This window comes from Mobula birostris, chromosome 9 (assembly GCF_030028105.1).
Source record: "Mobula birostris isolate sMobBir1 chromosome 9, sMobBir1.hap1, whole genome shotgun sequence".
Lineage (NCBI taxonomy): Eukaryota > Metazoa > Chordata > Chondrichthyes > Myliobatiformes > Myliobatidae > Mobula > Mobula birostris.
Genome location: NC_092378.1, coordinates 113,801,775 through 113,821,357, shown reverse-complemented (window position 1 = coordinate 113,821,357; position 19,583 = coordinate 113,801,775). Strand labels below are relative to the sequence as shown.

General features: G+C 38.8%; 1 protein-coding gene across 1 annotated transcript in view; it reads right to left on the bottom strand.

The window, feature by feature from the left end:
• Positions 1 to 11,156, bottom strand: part of LOC140203442 (large ribosomal subunit protein uL3-like) — a 31,388-nt gene extending 20,232 nt beyond the window's left edge. The window contains exons 1-5 of the mRNA XM_072269501.1: positions 11,109 to 11,156; positions 10,676 to 10,868; positions 8,916 to 9,084; positions 3,456 to 3,591; positions 1,075 to 1,261 (exon numbers count right to left, since the gene is read on the bottom strand). Coding sequence (XP_072125602.1) covers positions 1,075 to 1,261; positions 3,456 to 3,591; positions 8,916 to 9,084; positions 10,676 to 10,868; positions 11,109 to 11,111 — 688 coding nt within the window. The 5' untranslated portion in view covers positions 11,112 to 11,156. The remainder of the gene's footprint in view (positions 1 to 1,074; positions 1,262 to 3,455; positions 3,592 to 8,915; positions 9,085 to 10,675; positions 10,869 to 11,108) is intronic.
• Positions 11,157 to 19,583: the final 8,427 nt, after the last annotated feature.

The window sequence follows — 19,583 nt, the reverse complement described above, 5'->3', positions numbered from 1 at the left end:
AGAGGCGGGGAGGAAGTTTTCAGCAAGTATCTCAATCGTATTTCAAATTCAAGTGCAAGTTGAAGAAGGAAGGACTCATCTGCAATTTTATATGAAAAATTTTCATTCTAACTGATAGACTTCCTTCTTTCATCTATTGTCACCTGAACATGAGTCATCGTTTCTGAAGCTGGAGCATAACTGGAGGTGCCATAGCTCGATTACCTTTTTGATCTTCAGCCTGAATAACATATACTTTCCCTTCTGTAGTCACTTACAGTGCTGAATGTAGACTGTGCAACTATCTTCCTAAGAACCTTAACCAAAGTTAACATAATATATTGGAGACAGCATAATCTATAGGTGCTGAACTATGGAGCAAAAATAAACAAAATATTGAGGAACTCTGCAGATTAGGCAGCATCTGTGGAGGGATAGATGAGTCCAGATGAAGGTGCTTGACCTGTAAATATTGACTATCCTTCTCTCCCCACAGATGTTGCCAGACCAGCTGAGTTCCTCCAGCAGCTTGTTTTTAACATATATTGTCAGAATGAATAATCCCCCAAGACATTCTAGGATCTACTAATATAGCAACGAGTGTGTCAGGTATGAGCAGCTGGTGCATATCACAAGTCCTGGTTGTGCAGCCACTGACACCAGGCAGACAGTCTCTGAAGAGTATTGTTAATGGCTGGGGTCATCCATCTTATGAAGACACTGCCCAGAAGAAGACAATGGCAAACCACTTCTGTAGGATTTGCCAAGAACAATCAAGGTCATAAACCACGATTGCCCATGTCCTATGACACAGCACATAATGATGATGAGTGTTTCAGAGTACACAGTTGTTTCTGAATCATAATGGGAATGTTGGTAAAGCTCAGAAGAAGGAATGTTGCAATTTTCTCTGTTCTCTCCGACTTCCAACATGGAGTTTGGGATTGGCAAATATTACATCAGAAGTTTTCATTCATCCAAATAGATCACTGTTTTTGTTTTAAGTTTGAAAAAAGATGTTTTAAAATAAGGCAATTATTTCCCATATAATATTTTTAAATTACAGAAAAATTCTGGATTAAGCACTTGAACTACCTTTGAATCCCTTTCCTTTGGTGACTCCAATGACATCTATATTTTCATCTTGATGGAAGATAGAGTGCACTGAGATTTGTTTCTCCAGTTTTTCGTGTGCCCAGTCTACTTTGTCCGCAACGGTCCCACCATTCAGTTGAATTTCCATCATATGGGCCTTCTTCTGGCGCAAAGGTAGCAGCTTCATCTAACGGGGAAGGAAGAACAGGATTGCATATATAATATAAAAACAAGGAGTGCAGGTAGCAGTCAGCAAGTCAGGCAAGAACTATGCAAGGAGACACATTTCAGGTCAGAGCCCTTCACCAAATTAATTGTCAGCTACTGCATGACCACATTGTTTAAACAATTGACTTCTGTTGTCAAACCCTACATTCAGCCAAGGCATGTCAATTGATTAAAAGAATACACAAGGCTTATGAGTATCTTCACTCTACTGCCTTGCAATCTGCTCACAAATGATCCAGCTAACAAAGGAGATGCATTTTTTTACTGAACCTTTTTCAACTCAGTGCTTCGTATCTCTTTAGGTCACAAATAAAGAGATTCTCCGGATACTGGAAATCCAGAGCAATACACACAAAATGCTGCAGGACCTCAACATGCCAGGCAGCACCTGTGGAGGAGAATAAACAGTTGACGTTTTAGCCCGAGACCCTTCTCCAGAACCAGAAAGTAAAATGGGAGGTGATAGGTGAAAAAGATAAAGGGCTGAGAAGAAGGAATCTGTTGGGAGAGGAGAGTGAACCGTGGGAGAAAGGGAAGCTGGAGAGACAGCAGGGGGAGGTGATAGGCAGGTAAGGAGAAGAGAAGAGGTAAGGGGGGGCATCAGGAGTTCCTGCAAGTGGAAGAAGTGCCACACCTGCCCATTCATCTCCTCTTTCATCTACATTCATGGCCCCAAGCAATCCTTCCTGGTAAGACAACACTCCACCTGCCGATCTGTTGGAGGTGATGGGCAGGTAAGGAGATAAGGTGAGAGAGGGAAACAGAAATGGGAATGGTGAAGGGGGGCACTTCCAATGAACATTGATTTCTCAAACCTCTGGTAATTCCCCTACCCTTCACCATTCCCATTCCCGTTTCCCTCTCTCACCTTATCTCTTTACCTCCCTCTGGTGATCCTCCCCCTTCCCTTTCTTTCATGGTCTCTACCCTCTCCTATGAGATTCCCCCTTCTCCAGCCCTTTATCTTTTTCACCTATCAACTTCCCAGCTCTTTACTTCACCACTCCTCCTCTCCCGGTTTCACCTATCACCTATCATCTTGTACTTCTTCCTCCCCTCATCCCAGCTTCTTGCTCTACCTTCTCATCTTTATTTTCCAGTCCTGATGAAGGGTCTCAGCTCGAAACATCAACCATTTACTTTTTTCCATAGATGCTGCCTGACCTTGAGTTCTTCCAGCTTTTTGTGAGTGTTGCTTGGACTTCCAGCATCTGCAAATTTTCTTGTCTTTGTGTCACTCAGTTTGATCAGCTTTTCAATGGAGGAATTAGTGAAGCACATACAACAGAAATTACTGCTAGGAGGGCCCTCACACAAATGATGCGTTGACCCACCATGTGTAGCTAGTTTACCATGCCTTGGGACAAAAAGAGATTACCAGCCCGTGTTTTGTTGATGTTGAAATTGCTGTTTGCAGGATCTTGGTGACAACACATAATTGATTTTGCAGAACAAAGGGACATCCTAAGATTGTGAAAAGGGTTAAATCAGTTCAAAAGTAAAACACCTCGGATACTGTAAATCTGAAACTTAAATAGAAATCTGGAAACACTCATAGATCAGAATGGAAAGAAAAGCAAAATTAATGTTGCAGACTGATGACCTTTCAGATCAACGCCCCTCAGAAGATCGTCAACTTGCATTTATTTAACAACATTAACACTTCAAAACTATTTTTTAATTTTAACTTGGAATTATTATTATTATTAAATGCATTGGTCTAAATGCTGTGTTAAATTCTGAATTGTGTGCACTTCTGACATTAAAACTTAAAATTGTCAGTACTATTCAACTGCTTTGAAATTTTAAAACAGGTTAACTTTATAATCCTCAGAACGCCATAGTCCTGATCACTAGTGCCAAAGGTGAATCCTTACACCACATTATAGGGCTCTGCCGTATCGATCAAGCTTCAATAGTATAGGTTTGAAGTCATAGTGAGAAATGACATCTAAGAATTCTCAGTCTTTCCACTAGTTCTGAAGATGCTGCTCCCATGCTTGAAGTAAAACACATTGCAAGTCATCACAGTAGCACGGCTTTTGGAATTGCTTTGATACCAATCTGGCCCCACTTTGTAATATGGGTCTTAAAAATTAATGTCTAGAATTGGAAGAAGTAGATAAGTACAACAGAGAAAAAAAAGTTCTCACCTGAGTATGAACAATGACTCTGATGACTTTGCAATACTTCTTCATGGCTTCAAAATCTTTCTCCAGTTGTTTCTTCCCCGCCTCATCCTGCCATTTCTTGTTGTATTTAGTAAAGGCTTTCCTCTTACTCTTGCACCTAATTGAACATGCAAATATGGCATGGACCGTATCTTATACTATATTGAAAAGATATTAATTATTCTTCTCAAAGACATGACAGAAAATACCCTTTATGTTTATGTCATAAGGCTGAATTTTCCAAATGAATCTTGCAAATTTATAAGAAATTGAAAAGAATAAGAAGAACTGGACATGGTTCTACAATGCCCACCTGTGGACCTGCTCCACCTTCTAGCAGCTCATGCATTTTATTTTCCAATGTACAATCCACCTTATTTACACTGTTTCAGCTTTTCTGGTGACCCCATTAACAAAGTGTTTCCAATGCAGAAAAGCACAATTTACAAAATGTTGTAACTGCTTTCAGTCAAACTCTTGTTCAACTAACCATACTTTTCAAATTAGTCGGATATCCAAGCAAGAGATGAATTTTCCAGGGCAGGACCTCAGGTTGAGGCAAAACTATTATTCAACCTGTCTTTCTCAGAATCAGAATCAGGCTTATTATCACCGACATGTGACGTGAAATTTGTTAACTTAGCAGCAGCAGTTCAATGCAATACATAATCCAGCAGAGAAAAATTAATAATAATAATAATAAATAAACATAATAATAATAATCAATAAACAAGTAAATCAATTATGTATATTGAACAGATTTTTTAAAACATGCAAAAAGAGAAATACTGTATATTAAAAAAAAAGTGAGGTAGTGTCCAAAGATTCAATGTCCATTTAGGAATCAGATAGCAGAAGGGAAGAAGCTGTTCGTGAATCGCTGAGTGAGTGCCTTCAGGCTTCTGTATCTCCTACCCGATGGTAACAGACAGAAAAGGGCATGCCCTGGGTGCTGGAGGTCCTAAATAATGGATGCTGCCTTTCTGAGACACTGCTCCCTAAAGATGTCCTGGGTAGTTTGTAGGCTAGTACCCAAGATGGAGCTGACAAGATTTATAACCTCCTGCAGCTTCTTTCGGTCCTGTGCAGTGGCCCCTCCATACCAGACAGTGATGCAGCCTGTCAGAATGTTCTCCATGGTACAACTATAGAAGTTTTTGAGTGTATTTGTTGGCATGCCAAATCTCTTCAAACTCCTAATAAAGTATAGCCGCTGTCTTGCCTTCGTTATAACTACATCGATATGTTGGGACCAGGTTAGATCCTCAGAGATCTTGACACCCAGGAACTTGAAGCTGCTCACTCTCTCCACTTCTGATCCCTCAATGAGGATTGGTATGTGTTCCTTCGTCTTACCCTTCCTGAAGTCCACAATCAGCTCTGCGGCACCACTCCATTAGTTGGCATATCTCACTCCTGTACGCCCTATTGTCACCACCTGAGATTCTACCAACAATGGTTGTATCATCAACAAATTTATAGATGGTATTTGAGTTATGCCTAACCACACAGTCATGTGTATATAGAGAGTAGAGCAGTGGGCTAAGCACATGCCCCTGAGGTGCATCAGTGTTGATTGTCAGTGAGGAGGATACGTTATCACCAATCTGCACAGATTGTGGTTTTCCAGTTAAGAAGTCAAGGATCTAATTGCAGAGGGAGGTACAGAGGCCCAGGTTCAGCAACTTCTCAATCAGGATTTTGGGAATGATGGTAATAAATGCTGAGCTACAGCTGATGAACAGCATCCTGACATAGGTGTTTGTGTTGTCTAGGTGGTCTAAAGCCGTGTGGAGAGCCATTGAGATTGCGTCTGCCATTGATCTATTGTGGCAATAGGCAAATTGCAATGGGTCCAGGTCCTTGCTGAGGCAGGAGTTCAGTCTAGTCATGACCAACCTCTCAAAGCATTTCATCACTGTAGATGTGAGTGCTACCGGGCGATAGTCATTAAGGCAGCCCACATTATTCTTCTTAGGCACTGGTATAATTGTTGCCTTTTTGAAGCAAGTGGGAACTTCCGTCCGTAGCAGTGAGAGGTTGAAAATGTCTTTGAATACTCCTGATCGTTGGTTGACACTGGTTTTCAGAGCCTTACCAGGTACTCCATTGGGACCTGCCGCCTTGCGAGGGTTCACTCTCTTTAAAGACAGCCTAACATTGGCCTCTGAGATGGATATCACAGGGTCATCAGGCGCAGCAGTTCTGTGAGTAAGCTGAGGGGTGCATCTAAATCAGTGATTGATTTAGGTCTCCCCTGCACTTACAATCAATTATGAAGGGAGGCAGTACAGAAATGAATCAAAAAGAAGGGTGAAGAGGGATTTTATAAGTGAATTTACGAGAGGCTTAGCTTGCCTGAGCAGATCAAGAAAATGACAAAATCTCAGTTGTTCCCTTGATTATTAATCACCTTCTACTTCTATTCAAACATCTATTTTATGTAATTGTAGTCTGATATTTTATGTTCAAATTCAATTTTATTGTCACTCAACCATATATATATCCTGCCAAATGAAACAACATTCCTCAGGACCAAAGTGCACAACACAACACATACAATTCACACACAACACAAAAAGCAATATTACCACAAATAAGTTAACAACTAATAAGTTACACTTACAACACAAGTTAAAAAATAACCAGTCTAACACCACTGTTGCTTCATATGTGACGAGACCTGGGTATGGCAGGGAGTTCAGTAGTTTATGGCCTTGGGGGGGAAAAGCTGTTTCCCATTCCAACAGTTCTTGTCCTAATGCTATGGTACCTCCTGCCTGATGGTGGGGGTGGGGGAGTGATCAAAGAGATTATTTGATGAATGGTGGGGATCATTGACAACGCTAAGGGTCCTGTGCCCCGAGTGCTCCTGTACATATTTCATACGGGTGGAAGAGAGACCCCGACAATCGTCTCAGCAGTACTTTGTAGAGTCCTGTGGCCAAATGCCTCACAATTCCCGTACCAGACAGTAATGCAGCTGAACAGGAACTGTCAATGGTGCTCCTATAAAAATTGGTTAGAATTGGGGGGGGGGAGGGTTAAGATGTTGCTGTGATTTCTTGATTAAACAGATGGTGTTGAGGGACCAGGTGAGATCACCTGTAATGTGCACTCCCAGAAACTTGTGCTTCTAACCTTCTCCAATGTTTATCTGCAATGAAGAATGGTCGGCATGCACCTTCCTGAGGTCCACAAACATCCCCTTGGTCTCGTCCATGTTGAGACACAAGATGTTGTGCTCACACTGTTCTACCAGCCACTCTGCCTCCTCTCTGTATGCTGTCCCTTTGTCATTGTTGATGAGACCAACCACTGTTGTGTCACCAGCGAACTTGGTGAGATACTTTGAACTGGATCTAACAGGACAATCATGTGTCAGTAGCGGGGTGAGCACGCAGCCCTGGGGTACATGATGCTCAGCGTGATGGAGCTAGAGATGCTGCTCCCAACATGGACTGACTGTGGTCTTTCTGTCAAGAAGCCCGAGATCCAGTTACAGAGAGAGGTGTTGAGACACACTGAGGGCAGAATACCAACCAGCTCCTGAGGGATGACCACATTAAATGCTGAGCTGCAGTGGATGAACAGCATCCTGGTATGTGAGGCACCAGTTCCAGGTGGGACAGGACACAGTGGAGTGCACAGGCTATGGCATCATCAGTGGACCAATTTGAGTGAGAAGTGAACCGGAAGAGATCTTATGTAGCAGGAAGATGGGATTTAATGTGGTCTATAACCACCCACTCAAAACACTCCATTACTGTTGAGGTCAATGCCACTGGACAGTAGTCATTAAGCAACAGTGGCATTATAAATACTGTCTTGAAGCCTATGGGGACAGGGGACTGTTCCAAAGAGGTGCTGAAGATGTCTGTTACAACCTCTGTTAACTGGGCTGCAGTGTCTCAGCACCCTACCCAGTATGCTATCAGGCCCTGCAACTTTACATGGGTTGACCTTGGCTGGGGTCTTCCTCACATGAATCAGCTGCAGCCAGACAGAGTGCCTGCTCGTTTGGGGGAGGGGGAGTCTTCCTTGCCGGCGCATTATCCCACCTATCAAACTGTGTGTAAAAGACATTCAGCCTATCAGGAAGAGTGGCATCATTATCACTGACGCATATGGTCTGAATGACCTGCCACTTGCGCCTCATGTCTATGGCGTCACAGAAATGACCGTGAGTGGTGCTGTTTTGCCTTCCTGATGGCACGGGAAAGTGCAGCTCATGCTGACCTGACAGCCATTTTATGCCCCAGTCTGAAGGCAGCTTCCCGATCCCTACGCAGCGTTCGGTTTGTTGTCAACCATGGCAACTATGATATTTATGCTGTCACTTCCTTAGGAGCCAATAAACCACTTTATTTGTTAATTTTTGAGTAATATCTAGAAAGAGCTCAATGCCTGCAACATATATTGAATAATTACTTCATGAATAAATGTAAACACACGCTGATGGAGGCATAAAATTACATATACTATACTGTATTACATATATTAATGGATTTAGCAAAGGTAAATGGACTTCAACATTGGCAAGTGTAAGATCATCTGTAGAGGGCCTAGAACTGAAAGAACTGAGAATCTTCTAACTGATTAAGCACTACAAACTTTAGTGATGTAGAAAGAGTCTTAGAGGTGCATGTACTATACATAAAAAATTTAAATGTCACAGATAAATATAGAAATTAATCAAAATGCCTGTGAAATTAAAAGTTGTAAAGCAATTATTCGAAGCCCTGGTTTAACTATGCCTGGTGAACTGTGAGCTGTAGAAAGGATATTTTGTTCTTGGAGACAGTAAGCATTAAACGTATGAAAATGATACCTAATAACTGGACACAGAAGTGACATTATGAAGAGGGATTAACCAAACATTGTTGAATTTAGGGCACTAAGAAGTGATTTGTTCTGAGATTTAAAGATATTAAGGGAAGAACTGACAAACAGTTTAAGACTAGATGACTGCCTAAACTGTGCAACCAAGTCTCTTAAAATTGGAGTTTGGAAAAATGGAAATGTGGAAACCATGTGCTTCTCCAAGCCCAGTTCTAGTTATTGGAACACAAGAGAACCATCAATGCCCTGGATGCAATGCAAAGGAGATTCTCAATGGTTTTGATTCAAAGGTTAATGAATATTTTAAATACTGTGAAGTGACAAAGTTAATACATCAGGGGATTTTAAAATTAAATTTGGCGTAGGATGAGAGAGCAATGCACTCTGATAGAGCAAGTGAACTTGCTCTGGTAGCCTTTAGTCTTCTCATGGTCCCTAAGGATCTTTCGTCTAAATAGATTGAATCCCACATGAGATGGGGACACCAAATGAACTTGGGATTGAAACTTTGCAGCTTCTTCCTTTAAGTTCTATTCCACCCATATTTACTAGTACTTGACAAAGGCAAATTTTTGAAAAAGAGAGAAAAATTCTTATTACCAGTTCTTGTAGAAACGACGCTTGCATTCATCACTTATGTGTTCTGCAAAGATTGTCTTCAATGCCCGCAATCCCCTGGGAGTGTCCACATATCCAACAATCCCAATGATTACTACTGGAGGTGTATCTATTATCGTAACAGCCTCCACCATTTCGCGTTTTGAGATCTCTGAAATATTAAAACATCCAGTTCAAATATAGAAAGTTGAGTGGGATAGACATTGTATTGGAAGTAATGCCCTGATATTTTTTCAATACCAGAGCTGCAAAACCGACAACTACACCAAAATGTGATTTTCTGTCAAATTAAGCAATGGGAACTGTACCATTATCAACCATTATAAGCAAAATACTATTCAACAGATAGTGCAAAAGCAAGGCTTAAACTAGACAACCATAAAGCATCGGTGACTGACAATAAAAAGTGAAAAATAAAGTACTTGCAATCCTATAGCAGCTTTCACAACTTTAGTACACTTCAATGTAAGTTATAGCCAATTAAATACTTCAGATACTATATATAACTCCTGTGGTAATTAAGGTAGGGCAGCACAGTAAACAACAATGACATAGTCTGTTTCTTAATTGTGTTGATTAAGGAATAAATATTGCTCAACAGCCTGAGAGATTTTCAGTCTTCAAAATAGTGCCACAGGATCTTGAGGGAACTGTTTTTATATGAATGTATTATCTGATGGACTATGCCTTTCTCAGTGAAAATATAGAAAAATCAACAACTGCAGAACTGAAAATTTAAAATAAAACCAGAAAATGTTGGAAATAGCAGATTTAGGCCAATCTGTGGGAAGAAAACCAGAGTTAATGTTTCAGGTGAAAGACCATTTTTCAGAATGCACCAAAAAAGGGACTTCAACCTGAACTGTTAATGGTTTCTTTTCCCACTGATGCAACCTGACCTGTTGGGTATTTCCAGCACTTTCTGTTTTTAATTTTTGTCCCTTCTCAGGGTTGTTGTAGAATTTCAGCCAAGGACTTTCCTCAGACAGGCCACTGGTTTGAGTCGCTGACGTCGAAGGGGTTGTTGGCTCACGATGCTCTCAAGTGTGTAAATCTCTCAAGAGATTTATAGTTTGGACTGTAGTTCACATTGGCCTCTTTCGGATCTGTAAATTTTTTTGTGTTTTTGCCCATGCTTTCCTGTAAGTTGGCAGGCTGGGGATTTGTTTGATCTGTTAGTTTTTGTGCGAGGGAGGGCTTGGGCCAGGCTGGGGGTTTGCGAGTGTTTCTTTTCGTGCAGGGGATTGGTGTCTTTCTTTCAACTACTTATATAGTTTTCGGTATTCTCTGGCTATCTGGAGAAGAGGCAAGTTTCGGAGTTGTATTCTGCATACTTACTTTGATAATACAATGAACCTATGAACTTGCCTCACACCTCTGGAGTAAGGAATGAATCCACAATATTTGCTCTTGGATGACTGAAAAGAACTCTCGACTCAAAATTAGAAAGTTAAAGGTTCAAACCTCATTTCTGAGACTGGAACCCAATAATCTATCCAGTCTGTATTTGAAGGAATGCTAAAATGTTAGTTGAGCCATCTTTCTGATGATAGGACATGAAATAAGAAGTCCATTAGGATTTCATTGACAGTATATTGCATTACTTGGTCTGGCTGGATAAGAGTTTTCACAGACAAGGTAGACACATATAAGGCATTAGCAAGGATATGAAGTTTAATTGCCTGGGCAATACATAAACAGAATGTTACATGGAACAAGGAGTAAAATAAGGCAAATCTTACTTTGGCCTGGTCTGTGTATATCCCGCAAAACATGAGTCATGCCAGCTTTGTATCCCAAAAAAGCTGTCAAATGCACAGGCTTGCTTGGATCATCTTTAGGCCAGCTTTTAACTTTCCCTCTGTGCCTGGAACTTCTCTTACGAGGAAGGAATCCTGTGTGCCCATGCCTGGGCGCTGAAAATTTGCGATGTGACTGGAGAAAAAAGTCGAATCATTAAAAAATGCCCTTCACACAACAGTCAATCACTGAACATCCACAGCACAAATATAAGCTCCAGATCTTCTGGAAAAAGTTTCATTAAAGTTCAGAGTAAACCATATAAAAATAGGAACAATACAACATATGCATTCACAGTCCCTCTTATGGCTAATCTAAGAAAAAAAATTCTTGTGTCCAATCACAGAGTTTAAAATTAAGAGAAAGCATACAAACCATAATGTGGACCGTGCGTTAGCGGACAGCTGAAAGAGGCAGTTTCTAAATGCTGAAATAAGCTCATACTTAAGATGTTACTTAATATACAATCACAAATTTAGCTCCTGGCTCCATTACCCCATGGATTGATTTCAGGAGCAGGTTTGACACCACAGCAGTTGCAGTAACTGAAACACCAGGTGCCACTGCCACTGTTCATTGAATGACAAATATCTACTGGCATCTTTTGACGATTATTATTTGTGCTATTCTCCTTCACGGGATACATTACTCCTGAAAATAAAATGAATATTAATAGTGTTAGTCAAATGATATTTATGCTGTGTTACTAAAGATAATATGGATTCAGTGTTGTTGAATTACATAAAACTACGTACGTATATTTTGTCGTCCTTACTTATGACAGGACCCACATATGAAAACTTACTTAATATTAAAAACTATATGCCAGTAGCTTTTTAACATCTAATAAAATCAATTGCATGTGAGACAAGAGAAAGTCAAGCGTGTGTGTGGTTTCCTCAAGCACTGTACACCAATTGTTTGTAGAACTTTCTACACACACTGACGCCATCCAGAGAATGGTTAATGTGACACAATCCTTAAAAAAACTAATAACATTAAAACACTCAATATTTTATATATACTGTATATATAAAATGTACTGCTTCTACATTTCTTACCAGAAGTATAAACTGGTATGTTTACATATCAGTCTTTATAAATGTAGCTCAGTCACAGGCTTTGGCTGTGATCACTACTCACAGATACTGTGAATATTATTCTCTGGATCGAGAATACAATGTCTCATCTTAACTAACAGGCTATGTTGGATCATTTCCAATGCAATAATAACATATCATCCCAGCAGGAATCTTTCTTGCCCCACTTCAGTTGTCATGATCTGGATTCTACATCATAACAACCAAGATTTCCAATAAAATAAGTGTAAATAGACCTACAGTACATTAGATTTGGGGACGTACCCTGAAGCACTAACTTTTCCTTAATGTCCCTGACTGCCTTGTCATATTTAATGACCTTTCTTTCTTTATCAAAGTTGTGCCTTAAAAGCTACCTTTGATTAAGCAACTGAACAGTTTTCCTGACATCATGTTCAGTGGCCCAAAATCAATTTTGTTGGTTTGGCAATGCCCCTGTGAAGTGTTTGAGATGTTTGTCAGATTATTTCAAGGAAAGCAATTGTTTCATAATTGCTCCCACTATAGTACAGTTTTTTTATGACATTGATGACAAGGAAAGTCCATCTGCACAGCATAATAACTAAAGAATTGTGACTGGAGATCTCTGTCCCTCCACAACCTCACCCCTCATCCAAGGTGAAATGATACTGGGAGTGGAACATGTGGCATACCCAAGCTCTCATTATTGATATTTTGTGCTTACCTTGTCCCAGAAAGTCATTTTAAGCATTCTATTAATCGCTGTCAAATGTAAAATGTGTACACATGTGTATTTTAATCATTTATCACAAAGCTTGCTTACGTATATTGAGCTTTGTTTCTAGATAGCTCTGGAGCTATTCTGTTTTCTATTGCTTTGTATTCTGTGTTATGCGTTTATTATGTATATTATGGTAACTAGTCTCATTAGTTTGGGTGCGGTAAAAGTGAAGGGAATAAGTTACATACTCTTGCTTATTTTGCGGCAGTTTGTAGCTTGGAACTGGTGGAGGTCATACCTTTGCCGATTGCTAATAAAGGATTGAATTAAGGATTCAACTCTTTGGAACAATCGTTTCATTGGAGCTGAAGGTGGATCATGCAAGTACAACAACCCCGTGGCGGTTGCATGCTAGTGGCAAGTGCTTTGTTTTGATTCTGGATTAGTTTTGCCGTTACAAAGAGTAGGAATTTTTAATCTTACAGCCGCCAGAGGATATGGTGAATTTAAACTCCTTTCTCAAACCATGAATCTTGAAATGTAAAACATCATTAAGGTTGAAACTTATAGTAATGCTGCCAAATCTTCAAGTGAAGACTTCTGACAAGTACAAGACTAAAGATGCACACTTGAAATTTCTTCCAACTGTTCTGATTTAATATTGCATTATCAGAAGTGCTGTACTTCAGATAACATATCTACATGAGGCTCTACATCCCAGATAGATAACAGGAGAGATTCCCAAAGAGCACTTTGCAAAAGAGCAGGTGAAACTCCCTTGTATCTTGTCTAAATTTTGTCCCTCATTAAAGTAAATTACTGTATCTGTTCATTGATGGGGCCCAGCTCTGTGCAATTAGTTGATATGAATTACAACAGTGATTAAACTTAACAGGAATTAATTTGCTGCAAGGTATATTGGAACTGTGATCCAAAAAGAGAATATTTAATTGCAAATATGTACTTCTTTATATTGATATGCAAACTTGTAACTCCTAAAATAAAAACTTTCAAAGATGATTCCAATAATATTTTCAATTTTCAATTAAAAAATAGCCCCGGTGCTGCATGGTTCCTGTTAAGCAGTGTTTTTAATTTGCAAAGTAATGCTTCACTTTTTCTAAATATAGCAATGAATAGGAGTGTGTGGCAAAGTGAAGCTACCCTGTACTTTCTCTCTGTAATAGTATAAAAAGAATGAAGTCCATCAGTTTGCATTGAAAAAGAGTTGTAAATGAATATCTTAGATTTAAATGCTAAGAGAAATTATGGATAATCAATGTCCAAATTGATCCCAAAGAGAAAAATAAAAGGCAGAAAAGTGATTGAGGTGATATTACATTGAAGCTATTATAAAACAAATAGGTAAGTCATTTAGTGGAAACAGAACATGAGTAAATAGCTATGCTCACAAGCACAGAATTCACCAGAGGATCTCTATCTCAAGTTCCAACCGCCCTCACTCCATTCCACCAGAAGTTCTACCACAACTAATCTCTTGCCAGCAGCCAAGAAAGAAAATGCTATGATCTGAAATAATTGCTCTATATAAAGGCAAGACAACTGTCAAATGCTCATGAAAAATGCTACTCATCAAGCTTGAGAGAAATAATTAGGGCAGCATTAGAAGCTAAGGATAAAAAATTCAGATTGGGAATTGAATTTATAAGGTGAACAGAGTTGCTCTTGAAGACAGAACAGAATTGTCTGAATAAGCAACCAATAGATCTGCTATTGACTTCCTTTGGATTTCTCGTACCTCAATACTTAATGCTCTTTCTGCTCGTCTTCCATCATCATTATTATTAAAAGTCATCTATAATGGACTTGATCCAGTTTTGTCCACTGCATGGAGGACGTTGTCCATTTCTCAGAGTGGTAGTCCTCTGAGTTTTAATTGAATTTCCTGGCATTGCAGAATAAAGACAAAGGTTCTGCTGAGTGATTTTGAGCAACTAGGGACTAAGTTAAAATGCAGAAACAAAAAGGTAATAATCCCTGGATTGTTACCTGAGTCACATGCAAATTGGCATAGGGTTAATAAGATTGGAAAGCTAAATGTGTGGATCAAAGATTGGCATAGGAGAAATGGATTTGAATTTGTGGTGCATTGGCACTCGTATTGGGGAAGGAGGGAGCTATTGTGATGGATCTAGCTAAACCATGCTGGGACTAGGGTCCTGGTGAATCACATAACTAGGGCTGTGGATAGGACTTTAAACTAAATAGTAAGGGGTTAGGTTCAACAGCTTGGAGAAGTATGGATAAAGTAAAAAGAAAAGAAAATACAGGAGATGTTACTGGAGTCTCGAGAATAAAGAATAAGGCAAAAAGTTTAGAAAGGGATAAGAACTTAACTTCAGATAGCGTGGAACCAAAATTGAAAAGAAGAATGGTGAATATAGGACTGAAGGTGTTACGCCACACAATGTATTTCATAAGGTATATTATCATGTAGCGCAGTTGGAAATTGGCAGATACAATGCTGCATGCATCACTGAGTCCTGGTTGAAAGATTATAGCTGGAAGCTTAACATCCAAGAATACACATGGTATTGAAAAGGCAGGCAGGTGGCGGCCAGAGTGGGGTGGTTCTGTTGGCAAAAAATGAAATCCAATCCTTAGAAAGAAACAACATAGGATCAAGAGATGTAGAATAATTTTGGGTAGAGTTAAGAAACTGCAAGAGCAAAAAGAAACTGATGGGAGTTAAATACAGATAAAATACAAAAAGAGATTAGAATCAGAATTGGGTTTAATATCACTGCCATATGTCGTGAAATCTGTTGTTCTGTGGCAGCAGCACAATGCAATGCATAATATTTTTAAACTATAAATTGCGATAAGAAATATAGGTAAAATGTTAAGTTGAATAAGTAGTGCAAAAAGGGAGCAAAAAAAGAAAAAAATAGAGGAAGTGTACATGGGTTCATTATTCTTTCAGAAATCTGATGATGGAGGGAAAAAATCAGTTCCTGAAACACTGTGTGTATGTGTGTGTGTGTGTGTGTGTGTGTGTGTGTTCAGGCTTCTGCACCTCCTCCTTGATGGTAGCAATGTGAAGAGGGCATGTTCTGGGTGATGGGGGTCCTTAATGATAAGATGTCCTCGATGCTGGAGAGGTCAGTGCCCATGATGGAGCTGGCTGAGTTTATAACCCTCTGCAGCTTTTCTGATCCTGTACAGAGATCCACCCCCCCCCCAACAATACCAGATGTTGATGCAATCAGTTAGAATGCTCTGCACGGTATATCTGTAGAAATTTGCGAAGAAATTCCTTTATTCCTCCAAAGAGAAAAGGTAGGATCACTAAGTGATGGTTTAAATAAATTGTTTCGCTAAATTAAACTAAGAAGGTTAAATTTTTTAAGATTAAAAATCTTACGAAACTGGTACCAAATTCGTAATGACTGCTTAATCATGGGATTTATATTTAAAATAGAAATTTTGGCTAGTTGTACAGGTAAAGAAGCTCCTAATAATGAACTTAAGTAAAATTGTTTCACAGCTTTCAATTCCAAGTCAACCCACGGTGGTCGTTCATTTTTATCAGTCCAAAATAACCAAGAACACGTATAGTGTATATTAACTGCCCAATAATACATTCTTAAATTAGGCAAAGCAAGACCTCCACCCTTTTTTAATTTTTGTAAATGACATTTGCCAATTCTTGGTCTTTTATTATTCCAAACAAAAGATGAAGTAATAGAATCAACCTGATCAAAAAAACTTCTTAGTTAAAAAAATAGGAATATTTTGAAATATTTATAAAAATTTTGGTAAGATCATCATTTTAACTGCATGAATTCGACCAACTAACAAAAGTGTAAGAGGATTCCATCTAGAAAATAATTGCTTCATAAAATCCACTAAGGGAACTGAATTAGGTCTACAAGGGTCTCCATAATTTTTAGTGATGGTAATACCTAAATATTTAAAAGAATCTATAACTTTAAAAGGAATATCATCATATATAAAAGTAGAATCATTTAAAGGAAATAATTCGCTTTTATGCAGATTTAATTTATATCCTGAAAACTTTCCAAATTCATTTAATAATTTCAATAAACTACGAATAGATTCTTCAGGATTTGAAATATAAACTAAGAGATCATCAGCATAAAGGGAAATCTTTTGAATACGTAATCCCATTTATGGAAATTCCTTGAATATCCTTAGCTTCACGTAGTGCAATAGCCAAAGGTTCCAGCACCAAATTAAATAACAAAGGACTTAACGGACATCCTTGTCTCGTACCCCGCGAAAGTCGAAAAAAGGGCGATCTACGGTTATTAGTAATCACAGTGGCAGTAGGCCTTTTATATATCATTCTAATCCACTTATTAAAATTAGTACCACAGCTAAATTTCTCTAAAACGTTAAATAAATATTTCCATTCAACTCTATCAAATGCCTTTTCAGCATCAAGAGGAACAACACGTTGGGGAGTTTTCGAAGGAACTTTTGATCCTCGGTTTGACTTTGAGAAAAGGTGGGGCTCTTTTGCCTGCTACTATCATTTGATTTGAGTTAATTAAGATGGTCTCCTTCTGATTCTTGGGTAAATAGATTTGGTTGGCGGATTGATGTCTTTTTTTTAATAGAAGCTTGTATAGCGTATAGCTCCAGGTTTGTACTCCAAATGGTCTTTTTTCCCTTGTGTTTTTTTTTTGTTAGCTGGGTTTTTTTTTTGTTTTAGTTAGTAAGGGCTTTTTTCCTTCTTTCTTTTTTCAAAAAAAATAACTTTAACATTTTGTTTTTTTTTAATTATTATTATTGATATACTGTTTAGTTTGGTTAATAGTTTGACTCTTATACATATTGATATATTGACTTGATTAGTTTAATGTTTTTTGTTGTCGATTTTCAATAATAATTAATAAAAAGATTTAAAAATGAAAATGAGAAATTTGCGAGAGTCTTGGTGACATACCAGGTATTCTCAAACTCCTAATAAAATTCTCTGGCCTTACTGACACTGAATGCAAGGTTGTTGTGGCAACACCCTTCAACCAGCAGATCTACCTCACTCCCGTACAGCTTCTCATCGCCATCTGAAATTCTGCTAACAATAGTTGTGTCATCGGCAGATTTGTGGACAGCACTTGAGCTGTGTGCCTAGCCACACAGTCATGTGTGTAGAGAGAAAAGCAGTGGGCTAGGCACGCATCCTTGAGGTCCACATTGTCTGTGTTTCCCAGTGAGGAAGTCAAGGATCCAGTTGCAGAGGGAGGTACAGAGGCCTAAGATTTGGAGCTTGTTGATTAGAACTGAAGGTATAACAGTGTTGAATGCTGAGCTGTAATTAATAAGCAGCAGCCTGACGTAGGTATTGCTATTGCCCAGGTGATCCAGGGCCGAGTGGAGAGCCAATGAGATTGCATCCACTATTGTGGTAAAAGGCAAATTGCAATGGGTCCAGGTGCTTGCCTGGGCAGGAGCTGATTCTGGCCATGACAAACCTCTCAAAGCACTTCATCACAGTAGATGTGAGTGCAATTGAGTGATATCAATGAGGCAGCTCACCCTGCTCTTCTTGGGTACTGGTATGATTGTTGCCCTTTTGAAGTAGGTGGGAAACTCCGACTGCAGGAGTGAGGGATTGACAATGTCCTTGAACACTCCTACAGTTGGTTGGCATACGCTTTCAGTCCCCTACCAGGTACATAAGATTAGTTTTATTTGTCAGATGTACATCAAAACATACAGTGAAATATGTCGTAATGCATCGTCATTTTTGCAATGTGCTTCTGGCACCAACATAGCACGCCTACAACACACTAAACTTAACCAGTTGTCTTAGGAATGTGGGAAGAAGCTGGAGCACCCGCAGGAAATTCACGTGGTTACAAGAAGAACATCCAGACTCCTTACTGACAGCAGTAGGAATTAACCATGATCAATGGTCACTGACACTGTAAAGCGACTGTGTTAATTGCTGTGCTACCTGCAAAAGGGGCAATGTTACAATGATCATGGGGGATATCAGTATATGAGTAGATTGGGAAAATCATATTGGTGCCGAATTCCAAGAGAAAGAACTTGTAGAATGCCTACAAGATGGCTTTATAGAGCAGCTTGTGGTTGAGCTCAAAAGGGAAAAAGCAATTCCAGATTGTGTGTGTGTGTGTGTGTGTGTGTGTGTGTGTAATCAACTAGATTTGCTTAGGGAGCTTAAGGTAAATGAACCCTTAGGAGACAGTAATCATAATATGTTAGAATTCACCCTGTTGCTTGAAAGGGTGAAGTTAAAATCAAATGTATTGGTATTATAGTGGAATTAAGGGAACTGCACAGGCATGAAAGAAGAACTGGCCAAAGTTGATTGAAAGGGGACACTAGCAGGGATAATGGTAGATAATCAATAGATGGAGTTTCTGGGAGTAATTCAGAGGATGCAGGATCAGTTTATCCCAAAGAAGATGCATTACAGAAGATTTTTTGGATTGAATCAATTTATTTTAGCAAACCCTATTGTATCCAACTTTCTTTTTCATCCCTCTTTATTGGATCAAGCCTAACTGGTCTGGAAAACAAAAGGTATAATACATTTTTCTGATTTATTTTTAGATAATTGTTTTATGTCTTTTGAACAATTATCTAATAAATATAATTTACCTAGATCCCATTCTTTTTCAGATATTTACAGATTAGAAACATTTTAAATACTATTCTTACTACCTTTCCGATTTCTTATTCTACTGATATAATGGAAAAAATTTTGGATTTAAATCTCTTTCAGAAAGGTTCAATAGCAATTATTTATAATATGATAATGAAAATAAATCCTAATGTTTCGAATACAATTAAGAATGATTGGGAAAGGGGACTTAAGCTTACCTTACCTACTGATAAATGGCAAAAAATTTATCAACTAGTTAACTCTTCCTCTATATGTGCTAAACATGCGTTGATACAGTTTAAAGTTGTACATAGGGCTCTTATGTCTAAGGATAAATTAGCTTGTTATTACTCTCATATAAACCCTATATGTGATAGATGTCATTCTGAGATAGTTTCACTAATTCATATGTTTTGGTCTTGTCCTTTATTGAAAAAATATTGGGA